This window comes from Glandiceps talaboti, chromosome 11 (genome assembly GCF_964340395.1).
Source record: "Glandiceps talaboti chromosome 11, keGlaTala1.1, whole genome shotgun sequence".
Taxonomy (NCBI): Eukaryota; Metazoa; Hemichordata; class Enteropneusta; family Spengelidae; genus Glandiceps; species Glandiceps talaboti.
The window spans coordinates 8602052-8616249 of NC_135559.1; the positions used below are offsets into that span (position 1 = coordinate 8602052).

Sequence of the window (14198 nt, forward strand, 5' to 3'; positions counted from 1 at the left end):
CTAACAGGTCTTTCAAGTTGCCGCCAAAATAATTGATCACAAAACATTCTCATTCTTTGAAAATTTTTGGCACGACATTATTTTATTTTAGTCTTGAATCATAGATATGAACATACAAAACTCATTTGTGACAAAATGATATATTAAAAGTGACGACACGAGATGATTGAAATAGTTCTATTTTTTTTTAAATTTTGGCACAATGGTATTTTATTTTAGGCTTGAATCATAGATATGAACATACAAAACTCATTTGTGACAAAATGATATATTAAAAGTGACGACACGAGATGATTGAAATAGTTCTATTTTTTTTTAAATTTTGGCACAATGGTATTTTATTTTAGGCTTGAATCATAGATATGAATATACAAAACTCATTCGTGTCAAAATGATATTTTAAAAGTGACGACATGGGATGATTGATAAAAAATTCAAATTTTTAAAAAATAACTTGGCACAACGGTATTTTATTTTAGACGTGTGTGAATTGTAGATATGACTACTAGTATTTCAAATTCATTTTGTGTCAAAATGATATATTAAATCGGGAAAAAGTAAACAAAAAATGTTTGATCTAGTTAAGTTTTCAAAAGTTGAGTACTACTACCGAGGGTTTAATCTTTCCTATCTTAGCTGTTTCCTTTGACCTCTGGTAGAAGAAGTCACTTCATAGATGACCTGTGACCTTCGACCTGAAAAGTAGGGTAACCTTGACCTAAAATCTTGGACCATGAAGCTTCACATCAAAGTTGAAAAATAATATTGATCGTGTTTCTGTTTTGAGAAATACATGCAATGTTTTTCACAATTCAATTTATCGTCAGTTCTGAACGGTATCCGTAATTTTCAATCTTATTCACAATTTCAAGGTTATTTACAACTGTCGACGTTATCCACAATTTTCAACGTTATTCACAGTTTTTCAACTTTATCCATAATTTTCAACTTTGTCCACAATTTATTTTTTTCAAAATCTACAATTTTATCGACTGGTCAAAAGTTTGGATGTAATAAATTAGGATAAAAGAATTATTGAAAAGAAACAAAAAACAAACACAAAGAAAACAAAATAAACTTAGTTTGTTTATCACATTACCTAATTTATCTGACCCACAATGACGTCACAATCACTATTCATATCTGTTGACCGTGGCCCTAAGATGCTCTTAGTGGTCAGCGTTATAACCAGACAGAGCTTTTGAGGCGAATATTGTATATATTTCGTCTATTTTTGACTGTAATTGGGTCAAATTATAGACATCGCTGATAAATAAAAATAAATAAACAAATGAATAAATTTTATTCTCTTTTTATATCTTGGTGAATATGTAATTCATAAACATGATATGAAACAAATCACGTGATACAATGTTGCTTCTCACCTAATATCGTTCTATGTACTAACGATGTTAATATTCTAAAATGAAAATATAACTTTGCACCCTTCCCTCCTCCCGGCAAAAGAGTACCTCCGGAATGAGAATTGACATAAAAGTCTCGAAATTTTATTTCTCTAAAAGTATTTTTCGTTAAGTCACAAAATGTTGAATTATTTTCTATTAAATTCTGGAAATGGTGAACAACTTACAAAGTGTTAAAAAATATTTCTATAAAAATATTTCTATAAAAATCTCACAGAGAATGACAAAGGTTGCTTTTCGATAAAACTCTTAAAAAATAAAATTATATTCTGTAAAACCTTTCAAAAACATACCCTTTCTATCCACATGCAAACAGTTTTCGTGTCCCAAACATCAATGATACGTAAATAGAAAAGTTGTATAAAAATATGGTTTAAATTCTAAGATTTGTGCAGAAATACAATTGACATATTGAGTTGCCAAGGTGATGTTTGGGGATACGAAAACTGCTGCCATGCCAAAAAAATTACACGTATTCTTATGTGTGAAGGTTATATAGAAATGTTTACAATTTGATAATTTATCTACTAATCTATTAATACGTTATGTATTCTGGGACAAGAAAAGTGTTGGTATGCAAATGAAATTGTACCCTTGCTTGATTTTGCGAAATATTTGCAATGTTAAACCTTTGTAGGAAAATAGTTAACCATTTTGGCATTCAGATTTTTTAGTTATTTTTTTTTGGGGGGGGGGGTATGACAATAACATTGCCCGTTTTCTTGTTTTTGAACTTTTATAGAAATAATACATTTTGAGACTTAGTTTACCATTTTGATCCATCAACACATTACATATTCGGGGACAAGAAAAACGGCTGGCATGCCAATAAAAATTGTCGGATTTGTTGTCATATTTTACAGTTTTGGTGTTTTTTTACCGTGATTGACTGTTATTATTGATCTATCATCTGCCACTGCCTTGATGAAAGACATATGTTGTACGGATTTGGGGAAAGATTTCTGTTTTTAAGCCAAGCGATCAGATTATAATAATGATAGACTGCTTTATGAATATCCACAAATGTAATAATTTGCTTTTTAACACTACAGTCGTTGTAACCCGAGGCTAGTTTCCTATTTTAGGTGAAAAAAAAAAGTTTAATCATTTTGGTTCTGTGGAATTTGAGTATGTCGATATTTGAATATCTCAATTTGTGATTATTATTGGGTCTCTTTTGATAATTTTTCCCAGTTTGCATATTTTTGTTTACCATTCTGAATTTAAGGTAATTACCTAAAATTATTATTTTACAAAGAAGTGACGCGAATGACGTCATTGTATGGATATACATATTTTGAGCGCAATCATTAGCCGTTAGCACATGTATTGACTAGTTTAACAGTAAAAGTTAATCGTCATATTGATTGAAAATATTTTGAAAATTTGCCGCGAGTTGCAGCAAGCGACGCTTTAATATGAATTTGAAAAAGTAGTTTCGGCGCCAAAGAGATTGTTTTAACCACGATATGTCCATCATAGTCGATAAAATGATCGAATTTCGATTTGAAATGATAGACATTTGTACTTTTGACATTTATCTGAACGGAAGCCTACAAAGTTTATTGCCATTTGTCACGAATTCTGGAGAATTGAGAAAATTAGAATATTTCGAGTTTGGAAAATGTGACCACGAAATCGTTAGGGTTTTTGACCCAGGAAATGCAATTGTCGCGCAGTTCGCAGTAAGTTAGGGTATTAGGGAAGAAGCATGATTGTGATGAGAACGTCTGACAGGTCGGCATGTGCGTATTAGACGTCTGCCAAAACTGCTTGTCATGTTAACATTTTTGAATGGCAGACCGACCATCATTTTGTGTCGCGTACTAGTTTCTGATTGGCTGACGCGTTGTAGAGGGCATACTGATTTCACCTCTTGCATTGGAACGATAGGATTGCACAGCGTGTCTCGCACGCATATAGTAGAACATCAGCCTCATTTCAGACTGCCCGTAATCAACAACGTATATGTGTTATTCCGAATTCAGATTATGTGAATTACTCCAAATAGTCGGGTAATTTTCCTCTCTCCATCGGTTAGACTGCTAACTCTGTGCCCCAGAGAGATTGGCAGTTAAAATTTGAAATCTGGTATCCCACAAACACAATAGATCATAAAAAATCGAGTGTGGGAAGAGGTGTAGCGGCTAGTTTTTAATCATCGTAAATCAATAACTGGGAGACAGATTCGAGAGAAATCACAATTAAAATACTCAAAATAAAAGACCCAAGAAGCCATATGTTGACAGATTACATTCGATGCAACAAGTTTCAGTACAAATACAGCTTATCGACAGAGTCCGTCAAAAATTTGTCAATTTCTGTAAATATGAATAGGTGTCGTCAGAAACTTTGCTGTGGTTCCCGCCCTTCCAAGTTACATGTGTCGATTTGCGTGGCTGTACTAGTACCTTATCGACGGAAAAACACACAAACAAAGGCATAAGCAAACAAACCAAATATATAAATTCCATAAAGTAAAAAACGTGAATACATTATTTCTGTTTATTTTCTGAAGTGAAATGTAGAGAATAGAATTAATATTCCAACAAACTATACAAATAAGTGAAAGTGTTTCAGTAACTGTCATTCATCATTTTATGTTACACGGGAAATAATGAGTACGTGTGATATATTATTGTTAATAAATTGATTTTTATTTATTTTGCTCTTCTTCAAGTTCTTGATTTGTCGACAGTAATAAAAACTGAGTATACGCTTCGAAAGCCAACCAAAAACATCCAGCCCCACCGTCTCACTTGTGTGTAAAAATTATACCCCCCCCCCCCCCATATAAAAAACAAACAAATCGGGGAGAGTTGTATTTACTATAACAACTTCTGTGCGCGTATTCTCTTTCTGGAATCGGTATCCCATTGTAAGTTATGGATCATGCTCGAGTATACAGTTGGGTTTTTATCAGTTTATATGGTTTTAGTGCTTTTTACAAAGGCTTACAGGACACGTAGCTACAATGCCCACTTTACAGGTCTTTGTCCTCCATATCTGTTGTCTAAACACAGAACACACTTAATACCTTTACTTCGATTGTTGTCTTTTTTACCGTTCTACTATATCCAGAAGTTTTTATTAATAGATTGCAATACGTATCGGATACAACGTTTCAAAGCCCGCGATACCTATCGTGTTTATTTTTTTACTTTTACTATTTCTATTTCTAATCAGATCAAAAATATTAACTATAAAAAAATAATCGACCGCCGTCTGTGTCATATCATGGACACAGCCGCGCGCGATGTCCCTAAAAAAACTTTCTACACGACAAAAAAAAGTTCAGATTCTGCCATCAGGTATTTGTAGTGATTATAGCACACCTCTTCTCTTTACGGGCTGACCCGTTCATAACGGAGTTTTTGTTCTACTTTCCGGCTAGAGCACTGTTCATCGAAGCCAACTATAGTAAACCAGTCAATCGAAAAGCCTAGCTTTCAAAACGTCTTTTCAAATCGTACAGATTGGGGTCCGTCCGAATGACAATGGGAGGACCGTATTCTTTAGCGTGACTTCGAATGCTTGTGGCAATACTTTTTCCTGCGTGATTTCATCTAAGTTCATCCTGTTCCTATCGGAGACCTTGGTTAGTAACTAGGACTTTACTTGGGTACTTTCAAGTACATACATTGCCCTGAATTCGAATGCGCGCCACGGAAGCCCTAACCGTTGCGTGCCGCAACCAGATCCATTGCACACACACAGTCCGCCTGTCAGTCAGTCAGTCATTAACAATCAGACGCGCATTCAACTTGTAGGCGATTCTTTAATGGTCTGCAGTTAATCCTTCGGTGGTGAAGTCATTGCAACACGCTTTCTCACTTTTCAGAGTATATATCTATAGGCCCTGGCTATCTACAGACTTCATTCCCCCTTTTTTCTCAGCTTTCAAATTCGATCGATGTAACTTGGTTCGGTGTGGGGTTTGCGTGTTGATAAAACTGTCAGTATCGGTGACTAGACCCACTGGGGAACGATGTGCACTTAAAACAAGTCATTATTAATTTTCTCCGTGATTTCCTCACACATAGAAATGATAGCGCTAACGTAATTTCCCGCCACGTCTAAGGGATTTTCTCTACATTTGTATTTTCTCGATATGAATTGCAGATGAGGTTCTCTTGCCAATAAATAGGTATTTACTGTGCTTATGACGGAGGAGGAGCCGAGCGTTGCCATATTTGGCAGCTAATTAAGACCAAGGTAGTTTTCTAGTTCTGTTCTTTCAACACAGTCTACTACCTGTTTCTACCGGCATATTGTTCTACCCCTCGGTAGGGGGTAGACGCATCTCACGTTGCCAACACGCTCACTTAATTAACAGAAATTTAATGACTTTTACCACTTGAAGTTATATTTTCCACGATTTTTAAGACACAACTTGAGAACGGATCCCCTAATGCATGTCATTTCACAACGGAAGCATCGGTGACACGACGACCCCTATTGCTATATCCCAACGCACCTAATACTGTGCTCCGCCGGTGTAATAGACGGATCATTTTCACTTTACTACCCCCAAAGTGACGAAGAAAATATACGCCACTACTAAAAGACGTCCCCGTTCACAGTAAATCTTCTACTCACACAGCTCCCACAAAGACGAATATTTATTTTAGTCCAACCTCAATGAAAGCTGTGAAAAGAAGAATTAATATTCATTAGGGCATTACGAACTACACAAAGTCGCAACCAAAACACAAGCCACGGTAATCGCCCATCGAAAGTGGGGTCGAATCCTTGCAAAAGGTCGAGATACGATGGCGATATATGTAAACATTGGACACTTCCCCTCTCAAGTTATGTAGGCCTGCAACTTGAATTATCAAAAAAGAAAACTTAACATATCTCAAATCTACTGCTAGTATTCCGATTAACATTCTTACACAGAAACTTCGGTTTGAAACTTGGAGAGGCTTTAGCGTCAATATCCCCTTATGAATATGGATACAGGTATTAGCGCTTGGTATTCGAAATCTAATTAGCGAGGGTAAAAAGGACTTCAATTTTGTTATGTGTGTATCATCCTGTGTGTTTACAAAGCTTCATTATCGTGAATGTAAAAATCGTAACCCCAAATTGGTAGAGCCATTAACAACTTTCTAGCTAGGTATGCGAGAAAATCGAATTTAAAAAACGTGTGAAGAAACACTTCGCAATCTTTTTTGTTTTGTTTTTGACAACAGGACAACATGTGGCAAGTGGCGCGACAACGACGAAAAACACGTTTACAGGTGTCAGAAGTGAAATGCTTATGCTCACACTTACCGAAGTTGTAAAAAATAAATTTACTGAAAAAATGAACGACTTGAAGCTTTAAAAAAAGAAGAAGTTATATACAAGTGTTGTGCTTTCCTTACCTGACTTGGTACTCAGATGTGTGGGATTTTTTTCGTATGTGGTCTTGCAGATCAATAAAAAATAAACAGCGTGCACGTCTTAAGTGGAAAAGATCGAGAGAACACGACTTAAAATTAGAATGACGAACGGCTAACGAGAACGGCTATACCCAGACTGTTTCGTCTGCCGTGTCCCGCTGAAATACTGTTCTGTTGTCTGTGAAAGAATGGAGTGTATGTTATACTACAAGAGTTTTATTATGGCGTGGTATTATCCACAATAACACATAGCCTCAATTGACTTCCGTGTAACGTGAACGACAGTCTAAAACAATGAACCTCTCCTCAATTCTGTGTAGCCATTATATGTTTGCAAATTTTCGTATTGATAAAACGACAGTGGTATTGTGTGACAGAGATGGTCGCCCGATAGCTACCGAACAATGCAGAAACGGACACTTTCACTCACATAATGTAAATTTTATTAGAATTTTATTTGCCGTGTCTTTGTATGCACCGCATAAAAACATTAACTTCGTGTGTAAATAAAAGAATATAATAGTATACCCCTGCAAAATGTTTTCAGACAGGCTAACTGGCCTTTGGTTATCTAACGAGCTTTTCAAATAAGTTCTAGAGGGGAAATTTCTTGCAAACCATTGCGTGGTGTGGTTCATTCATTCATTTGAAGAGAAGAGGTTTATTCGAGGTGTTGAAAACTTCGATATGTGATAGATGTTAATTATTGTATGGGTGGAGCTAGTAGCTACATTCGGCCGCTCATATTTCACTGCTCGCTTTATTTACCACTAGTGTACTGCTACAACTTTCCCCGCGAAGATTTGACGGTAAATTTTTGACCGCCCCTACAATAACAAAGTTGCAAAAACTGGTGGTTATTACTGCGATAAACGTTGCAAACTTGTAGCGATCTTTCTTTTTCTGTGTTATTTTTAAACTGAAAGGTAGGGTGGCCCTGCACGAATTGCTCAAACTCGCAGTAAATCTGTTTGGCAGGCATTTTTTTCTTCTTTTTTTTCCGCTGCAGACGACATGACAGTTCGAAGTACATTTAATTGCATGAAGCATCTCCCCGGCTACGGTTGTTCACAATAGCGGAATCAGCTATTTTTCATTAACGTCAATGATTGGCACGTGGGCTGTATGTCAGTCAAGCCTCTCGTCGTGTAAACACCTGCAGCTGCAACTAATTTTAATCACAACCGAAATGACAGTTCGCTTCCTTCATTGGGGTGATTATCGAGTGATTGACGCAATTGACGGCTCAGCATCTAATTTGATTTGCTGCCAGAACAATAACTTGTACGATAGCAACGCCTCAGACAGCCCACTTTTCATAGTAATTCCACCAATTGTCACCTTGCTACGTCACCTGTCATTTACCTAACACAACTAAATAACAATCTATCAAGCATGTCAAGATACTCGACGCTGATTGGCTGCACCCTGCCTTCTGCCAATCAATAACACATGGACGTGATAGGCAAACTGGTCCAAAAATAACGAGTGTTTCTCACGGACAACACGCTGACTTGTTCGCTCTCCTACAACACAGATTATCTGCCGTTCTACCTCTTACAACACCATTTATTACGTGGTAGCAGCCAAATATACAAAATGATGGAGCAAACGGACCTAAAACAGGCCGCAATGATGACCGGCCAAGCTCCAGTTAATACGTGTAGTGCAGTCACTCCACCAACACCAACATCAACGACGTCAGGTCAGAAACAAGTTATGCCTGATAACAGAGTGAAACGTCCGATGAATGCCTTCATGGTGTGGTCTCGTGGTCAACGACGGAAGATGGCACAGGAGAACCCCAAAATGCATAATTCTGAGATAAGTAAACGACTTGGAGCTGAGTGGAAGTTGTTGTCAGAGGCTGAGAAACGACCATTTATCGACGAGGCGAAGCGACTACGGGCTGTCCATATGAAAGAACACCCCGATTACAAATACAGACCAAGACGCAAGACCAAGACACTTATGAAGAAGGACAAGTATGCTTTGCCCGGTATGATAACTGGTGGACCAGGGGCTCCCGTTCAACGTTCAGTGGCAGAAAGTATGCAGTATCCTCTAAATGGCTATATGAACGGTGGCTACCCAATGATGCAACCTGAACAACTCTCGGCACATACATATCAACACCATGGTCTTGGCGGCCCACCTTCACAAATGGCGCAGGCTAATGGCGGACTTCATCCGCGGTATGACATGTCGGGCCAAATCTATACACCTATGTGTACCGCTGGCTCATACGTCAACCCTTCTTCAAGTTACACTATGACAGCGCCTTATACATCACAACAGACCAGCCAAATGCACCCTTCGGCAGCTACAGCTGGTGTACCAAAGTCGGAACCAGCGATGGTCAGTGCGGCACAAGCGGCGGCGGTCAGGGGCGGCAGGAGTTGTCCAGGCGATTTGCGTGAAATGATATCTATGTACCTACCCGGTGACGCGAACGATCCCAATTCACGGAACCAGCAACACAGTTCAGCCATGGCGGCACAAGAACATTATTCATCCCAGAATCCATCAACAGGAGTCGGGGTTAACGGTACGGTCCCCCTTTCGCATATGTAGTACAGTGTATAATCCTATTTATATCAAAAATCGCACCTTTTCACAGACAATTTTTGTATGGGAGCCTCTGCTAGCTGCAAGTATATTGACACAAGCGTATCATAGATTCCACCTTTGTACTCAACCACTGGGGTTTACTATAAATACTAGCTGATTGATAAATATGTCGTTTTAAACGAACTAAATCATGAAAACACGCAAAAAATGGTTATGTTAAAACTCGTAAATCTTATTAGCTCAGTAACTTAGTTTAGGCTAGCCGAAGCCAGGACAAGGTAACGTTTTTTTTTTGTTAAAAGAAACCAGATTTTCAATTCTAGCGTACCCAACTACACGTCGTTATTGTAAAAAGTTTTTGAGTATTTTTTTATTATTTAATGTAAGCATAATTTAGAGAAAGATTAGTTTTTTCAGTTTATCTTGTTTCCTACGCAGTTTTATTTAAAAACGTGGCGCGGACCACAAACAGTTTAGAGGTAGCCCGCGCAGAAACAGTTTTTCGTACTTTTCCCTCCTCGTGTAGACCATTTCACTGCACAAGCAGTTCGTCGAACTATTAATTTATAGAGAAAAAAACACACTTTCCTACTTTTTAATGTGACCACCCTGTTTCTGTTCTCAGACGTGGAAAAAATAGCATGGTTTATTTTCCTATGAGTTGATATGTGTCTATCCGAACCCTAAAGTTTGTATCCTCATTGTCAATTCTTTTTTGTCCACAGTCCAGACATATTTTTTTTGGCTCGTTCTTTTAGCCGAGATTTGTATATAATATGCACACGATTCTAACTTGTTCTTGAGGCGTTTCGTTTTGGAAAAGTGACCTAATAAATTAAACGATTTCAAAGTATTACGTTTGTTGTCCATATTATTTACACACCGGTTGCGAATGTTTTCTTCTCACTTAGATCGTAATCAGGTTGACAGTGGTGGCACGTGCAAATTTGACCAACTTGTAGCCAACATTTTGCCAACTTCTTGCGAGAAGAGTGTTGAAAAAAAGACGTAAACATTTATCAACCTGTGTGTTTCTTCGTTCGTCGGTGACAGATAATACTAATAGGAAGTAGTTCAAGGTATCTGGTAGGAAGCCATAGACAACATTGTTTAGCTTCAATAGATTAATATTGTAGACTTTTCTATAGAAATAGAATGAAGATTGTTGTAAGACCGCGAATTCTGTGTTGGTGTGCATATACTTTCCCTCTCGAGTTGTATACATGGAGTTTAGGGTTAGCCTCCACATTGTCACAAAGGGTAGTGGTTCAGCATATGTCAATCAAACACGAGTCTGACGTGTTCGTAGCTCGTCCAATTGGCTAGGGTAGTGTCACTTATTGGGAAGCCCCTCCCCAGTTTCATTCACTTTCTCGACTTGAGACATTCCCCAAATAGCCTGTATCCCATGGCCTGTGATGGGCTTTGAGTTAGGTGTGGAATTTTTACATGATAAATAGAGGGAATTCTAGAGTTTGATAGAAGAACACACTACTATCTAAAATCCACAACAAACATAGACTATTGTTCAAATTCCAATTAAGATAAGGCCGTCTCAAGTTGGTAGTGGGACAGTTCAGTGAATTGGGACCTACCGTGCATTTATTTTGAGGTTTAGTTGTTACTCGGGGTGTTCAAACATGGCGTTTTAAAAAGTTCTGGCCATCCGGTTTGAGATGACGTTTCCTCTTTAAAAGCGATGTTTACGATAGTTAATGTGTACAGCGGTATCACGTACTTGTAATTTTAGGTGTAAGGGACGTTGTTATGGTTCTAGTTGTTAGGTTTATCATTTCTCCACGGATGACACTTAGCACTCGAAAATTGTCATGAGTCAGACGACAACATTTGGGTTTGGTAGTCTGCCAAAATGTCCACCTTTCGCGTCTTGTAATTATGTATGCAACACAACGCTGTAGGGCCTTTTTGAAAAAAAAACTCGCCCTGTGAAACTCGTAACCGTTTATATCGTGCCACGGCCGCCATATTTGTACATTTTTATGTCAGGTACTGAATTTCCACCTGGCCCATAACAACAACAATGTTAAAAAACAATATGGACGCGAGAATGTGGATAAAGTTTGTGAGGCGACCGTACGCCAACCTGTTGACGTTGGCACAGAAACCATACCGCTTGCATTTGTCAACGTGTCGCACTGAGAGTACGAATGCATGCAATTACCGCACCATATTTACATGTTCGAATTTATTGCTGCCAAATGTAGTCTGCTATTCAATATTTAAACAACATATGCTCTGTGTGTGAAAATTAGCCCCTTTCGGATAAAGGTAGCAGTTTCAACTTAAAATCATATACCTGGTTTAAAATGACCCTATAACATACACCAAAGTGCAATCACACTAGATATTCCGACTTATTCACTCGTTGTTTACAATTGGTATTCTACTTAAACTCATCAAGCCAATTCAGTTATATGTGTATTTTGTTTTGTATTGCCATTAAGAAATACCAAATGATTTCCATCAAAATTATTGATGATGTTGAAAACTGGTCTATCGTCTTCCTCTCGTGAGTGTCAGAACTACAACTTTTACATGCAAATGAGTAGCTAACTGAATGTTTTTATTCATTGATTGTCGGCTGAATGAACGAACCATCATTTTGTAGCAACCATCGTAGTAGATTTTAGCGTGACGCCAAAGGTCACCTACCCGTATGGATTTCATACTACGAATTGCGGGCGATTAATATAAAGTATTTCAAAAACAAAACATTATAGACATGAACTCCCGGTCACAATGACCTTCGTGTTTAGCTTGTTTGCTGCTTAATCGAATGTTAGATTGTCTTAGTTATTGTTCGCATCGCAGTAGATGCGATTTAACTTCGTTAGAACGGCTAACAATGTTTCCACTTTCGATCATCATATTAATCGGGAAAAGAATGGCAATGGTGCCCGCCTGTACGCGTTTGAGCATGGAGCGGTTATAAAGCCAGTTGACGGGGTCGTGTTCAGGTTTATCAAACGCGCTGATTGAAGGGAATCATTTATCCAGTCACGGTTGAATATTTCTGTTCAAAAACCCACCATATTACCACCGAATGTAGACAATGGGCTTTCTTATTGTGTACTCGGTTTTTTAGACCAAACAACATAACTATACATTTGTGGTAGCAACGTTACACATGTGGTCGCAGTCTTCTATACGTTAGAATCACATTAGAAGTTTCTAATGAAAATCTGAAAACAATTTGATAGTTGTGGTAAGAAAAAATAAAACTCGAATGAAGTGTAGCTTCAACGATGAATATATCTGACATTTTGCGGCAATTCTGTGATTAACGAGTGGAGGAAATTAAGGAAGCCTCGTGGTCCGTGTCATAGGGTATTGATTCTCACTACCATTAATAGCATGTATCTGTTCTCGCATCGAGCCATTCAACCAAACATAGCCATGATCACTTTTACTTTTTGACGACAGTTTTAAAATTGACGACTTCTAACCATCATCACTTCGCCACATTTTCAACATGAGATTTCACCACGCTACCAAATGAGCAGAAAAATATTAAGGCGACTCGTTTAGGCCGGAGGCAGTTTTTGATTTCGCGCGTGTAAATAAAGTTAAACCCAACCATAAGCCTTTCCATTAAAATGCACTTTTACTAATTCTTTAGGGCCAAGTTTAGCTCGTTATTATTGATTTGGGGGAAATTTTTATTCCCCTTAGTGCCATGACTTGATATTTTATTGCCTATAAGCTGTACTCGTTGAAAATCTATAGTGACGGACGACAGTTGAAGCGTGGATATATAACAGATAGACGGGGCATGATAGCATGCTAACATCAAAAGTACTGGTACAATTTATATATCAGTCGTACTCGAGTGAGTTATTGCTCTCTGTTTTTCTCATTTTTTATACGCGTCCATTTTTTGATAAGAATTAAATAATTAGGCGAGTAATTTTACTTGTAATACAAAAGTAGTTAGTATAATTATTGTTGTTGAAATCAGTGTTTAACACATGTTTTTGTTGTGGCTATCAGAAAGACAACACTGAGCTGAAAATCACAGTAGTTCTATGCTACTCTAATAATGAATGTTTTTTGATATTTTTTTTATTTAAATAATTATGTAATATGGTTAAGGAAGATGTTAGGGTTTATAATGTATGTAGATCCATAGTAAATTGAAGAGTAGATCTAACTAGGTAAAGTGGTGATGTTATGGTGGAAATTAAATGTAGTGTAAGAATGTATAAAAACCGAACCCCGTGTAAAATATTCCTGGTAAATTATTTTATTTGATAAGTGCTTAAGTTATGGAAATGAAAGCATATGTTGGTCTATAGGTTTAGATTCAAATCACATTAAGCGTGTATATATTCGGCACGATTTCACTCCGACTAATTAGCATACAGATAGAAGCGAGAGAGTGGCAATGCCAATTGTCCGCTTGTTGTCTTTCTTTCGTGACGTGATCGGCTTTGTTAGTAAACGGTAAGCCGTTCAGTTTTGCAGAGTTCGAAATTACTACCGACCGCTGCGATGCCAGCTATTAGTAGTTCTAATGAATATGAAAAGGACTGTTTCTCACGGTACTAACCAAAACATGCAGGTAAAAAATTGGCCTCATGTTGGAGTTTTTAAATCGCGTTCCGTGATCTAGGTTTGCCATTAGTTGAAAGCGTGAAATATGAGGCAGGGGTTTTTAGGGATAGCTAACAAACTGTGGAGCTAGCAACAGATACGTGCAGATGGCTGTAGATTAAATGACAGGCTAGGTATCATAAACTAAATGAAGACAGACAACTTGACTCTCCTAGTGTCGAATACTCGTTATAGTGCA

At 37.6% G+C, this 14198-nt stretch overlaps 1 protein-coding gene across 5 annotated transcripts in view; it reads left to right on the plus strand.

The window, feature by feature from the left end:
* LOC144441955 (transcription factor Sox-3-like) overlaps positions 1-14198 on the plus strand; it is a 121960-nt gene that overhangs the window by 81403 nt on the left and 26359 nt on the right. For 2 of the 5 annotated variants that reach the window (XM_078131222.1, XM_078131223.1), the window contains exon 1: positions 8308-9362. The exons of the other annotated variants lie outside the window; for them this stretch is intronic. In XM_078131222.1, the coding sequence (XP_077987348.1) occupies positions 8414-9362 (949 nt within the window). In that variant the 5' untranslated portion in view covers positions 8308-8413. Of the gene's footprint in view, positions 1-8307; positions 9363-14198 lie in introns of those variants that run through there. 5 annotated transcript variants of the gene reach the window in all.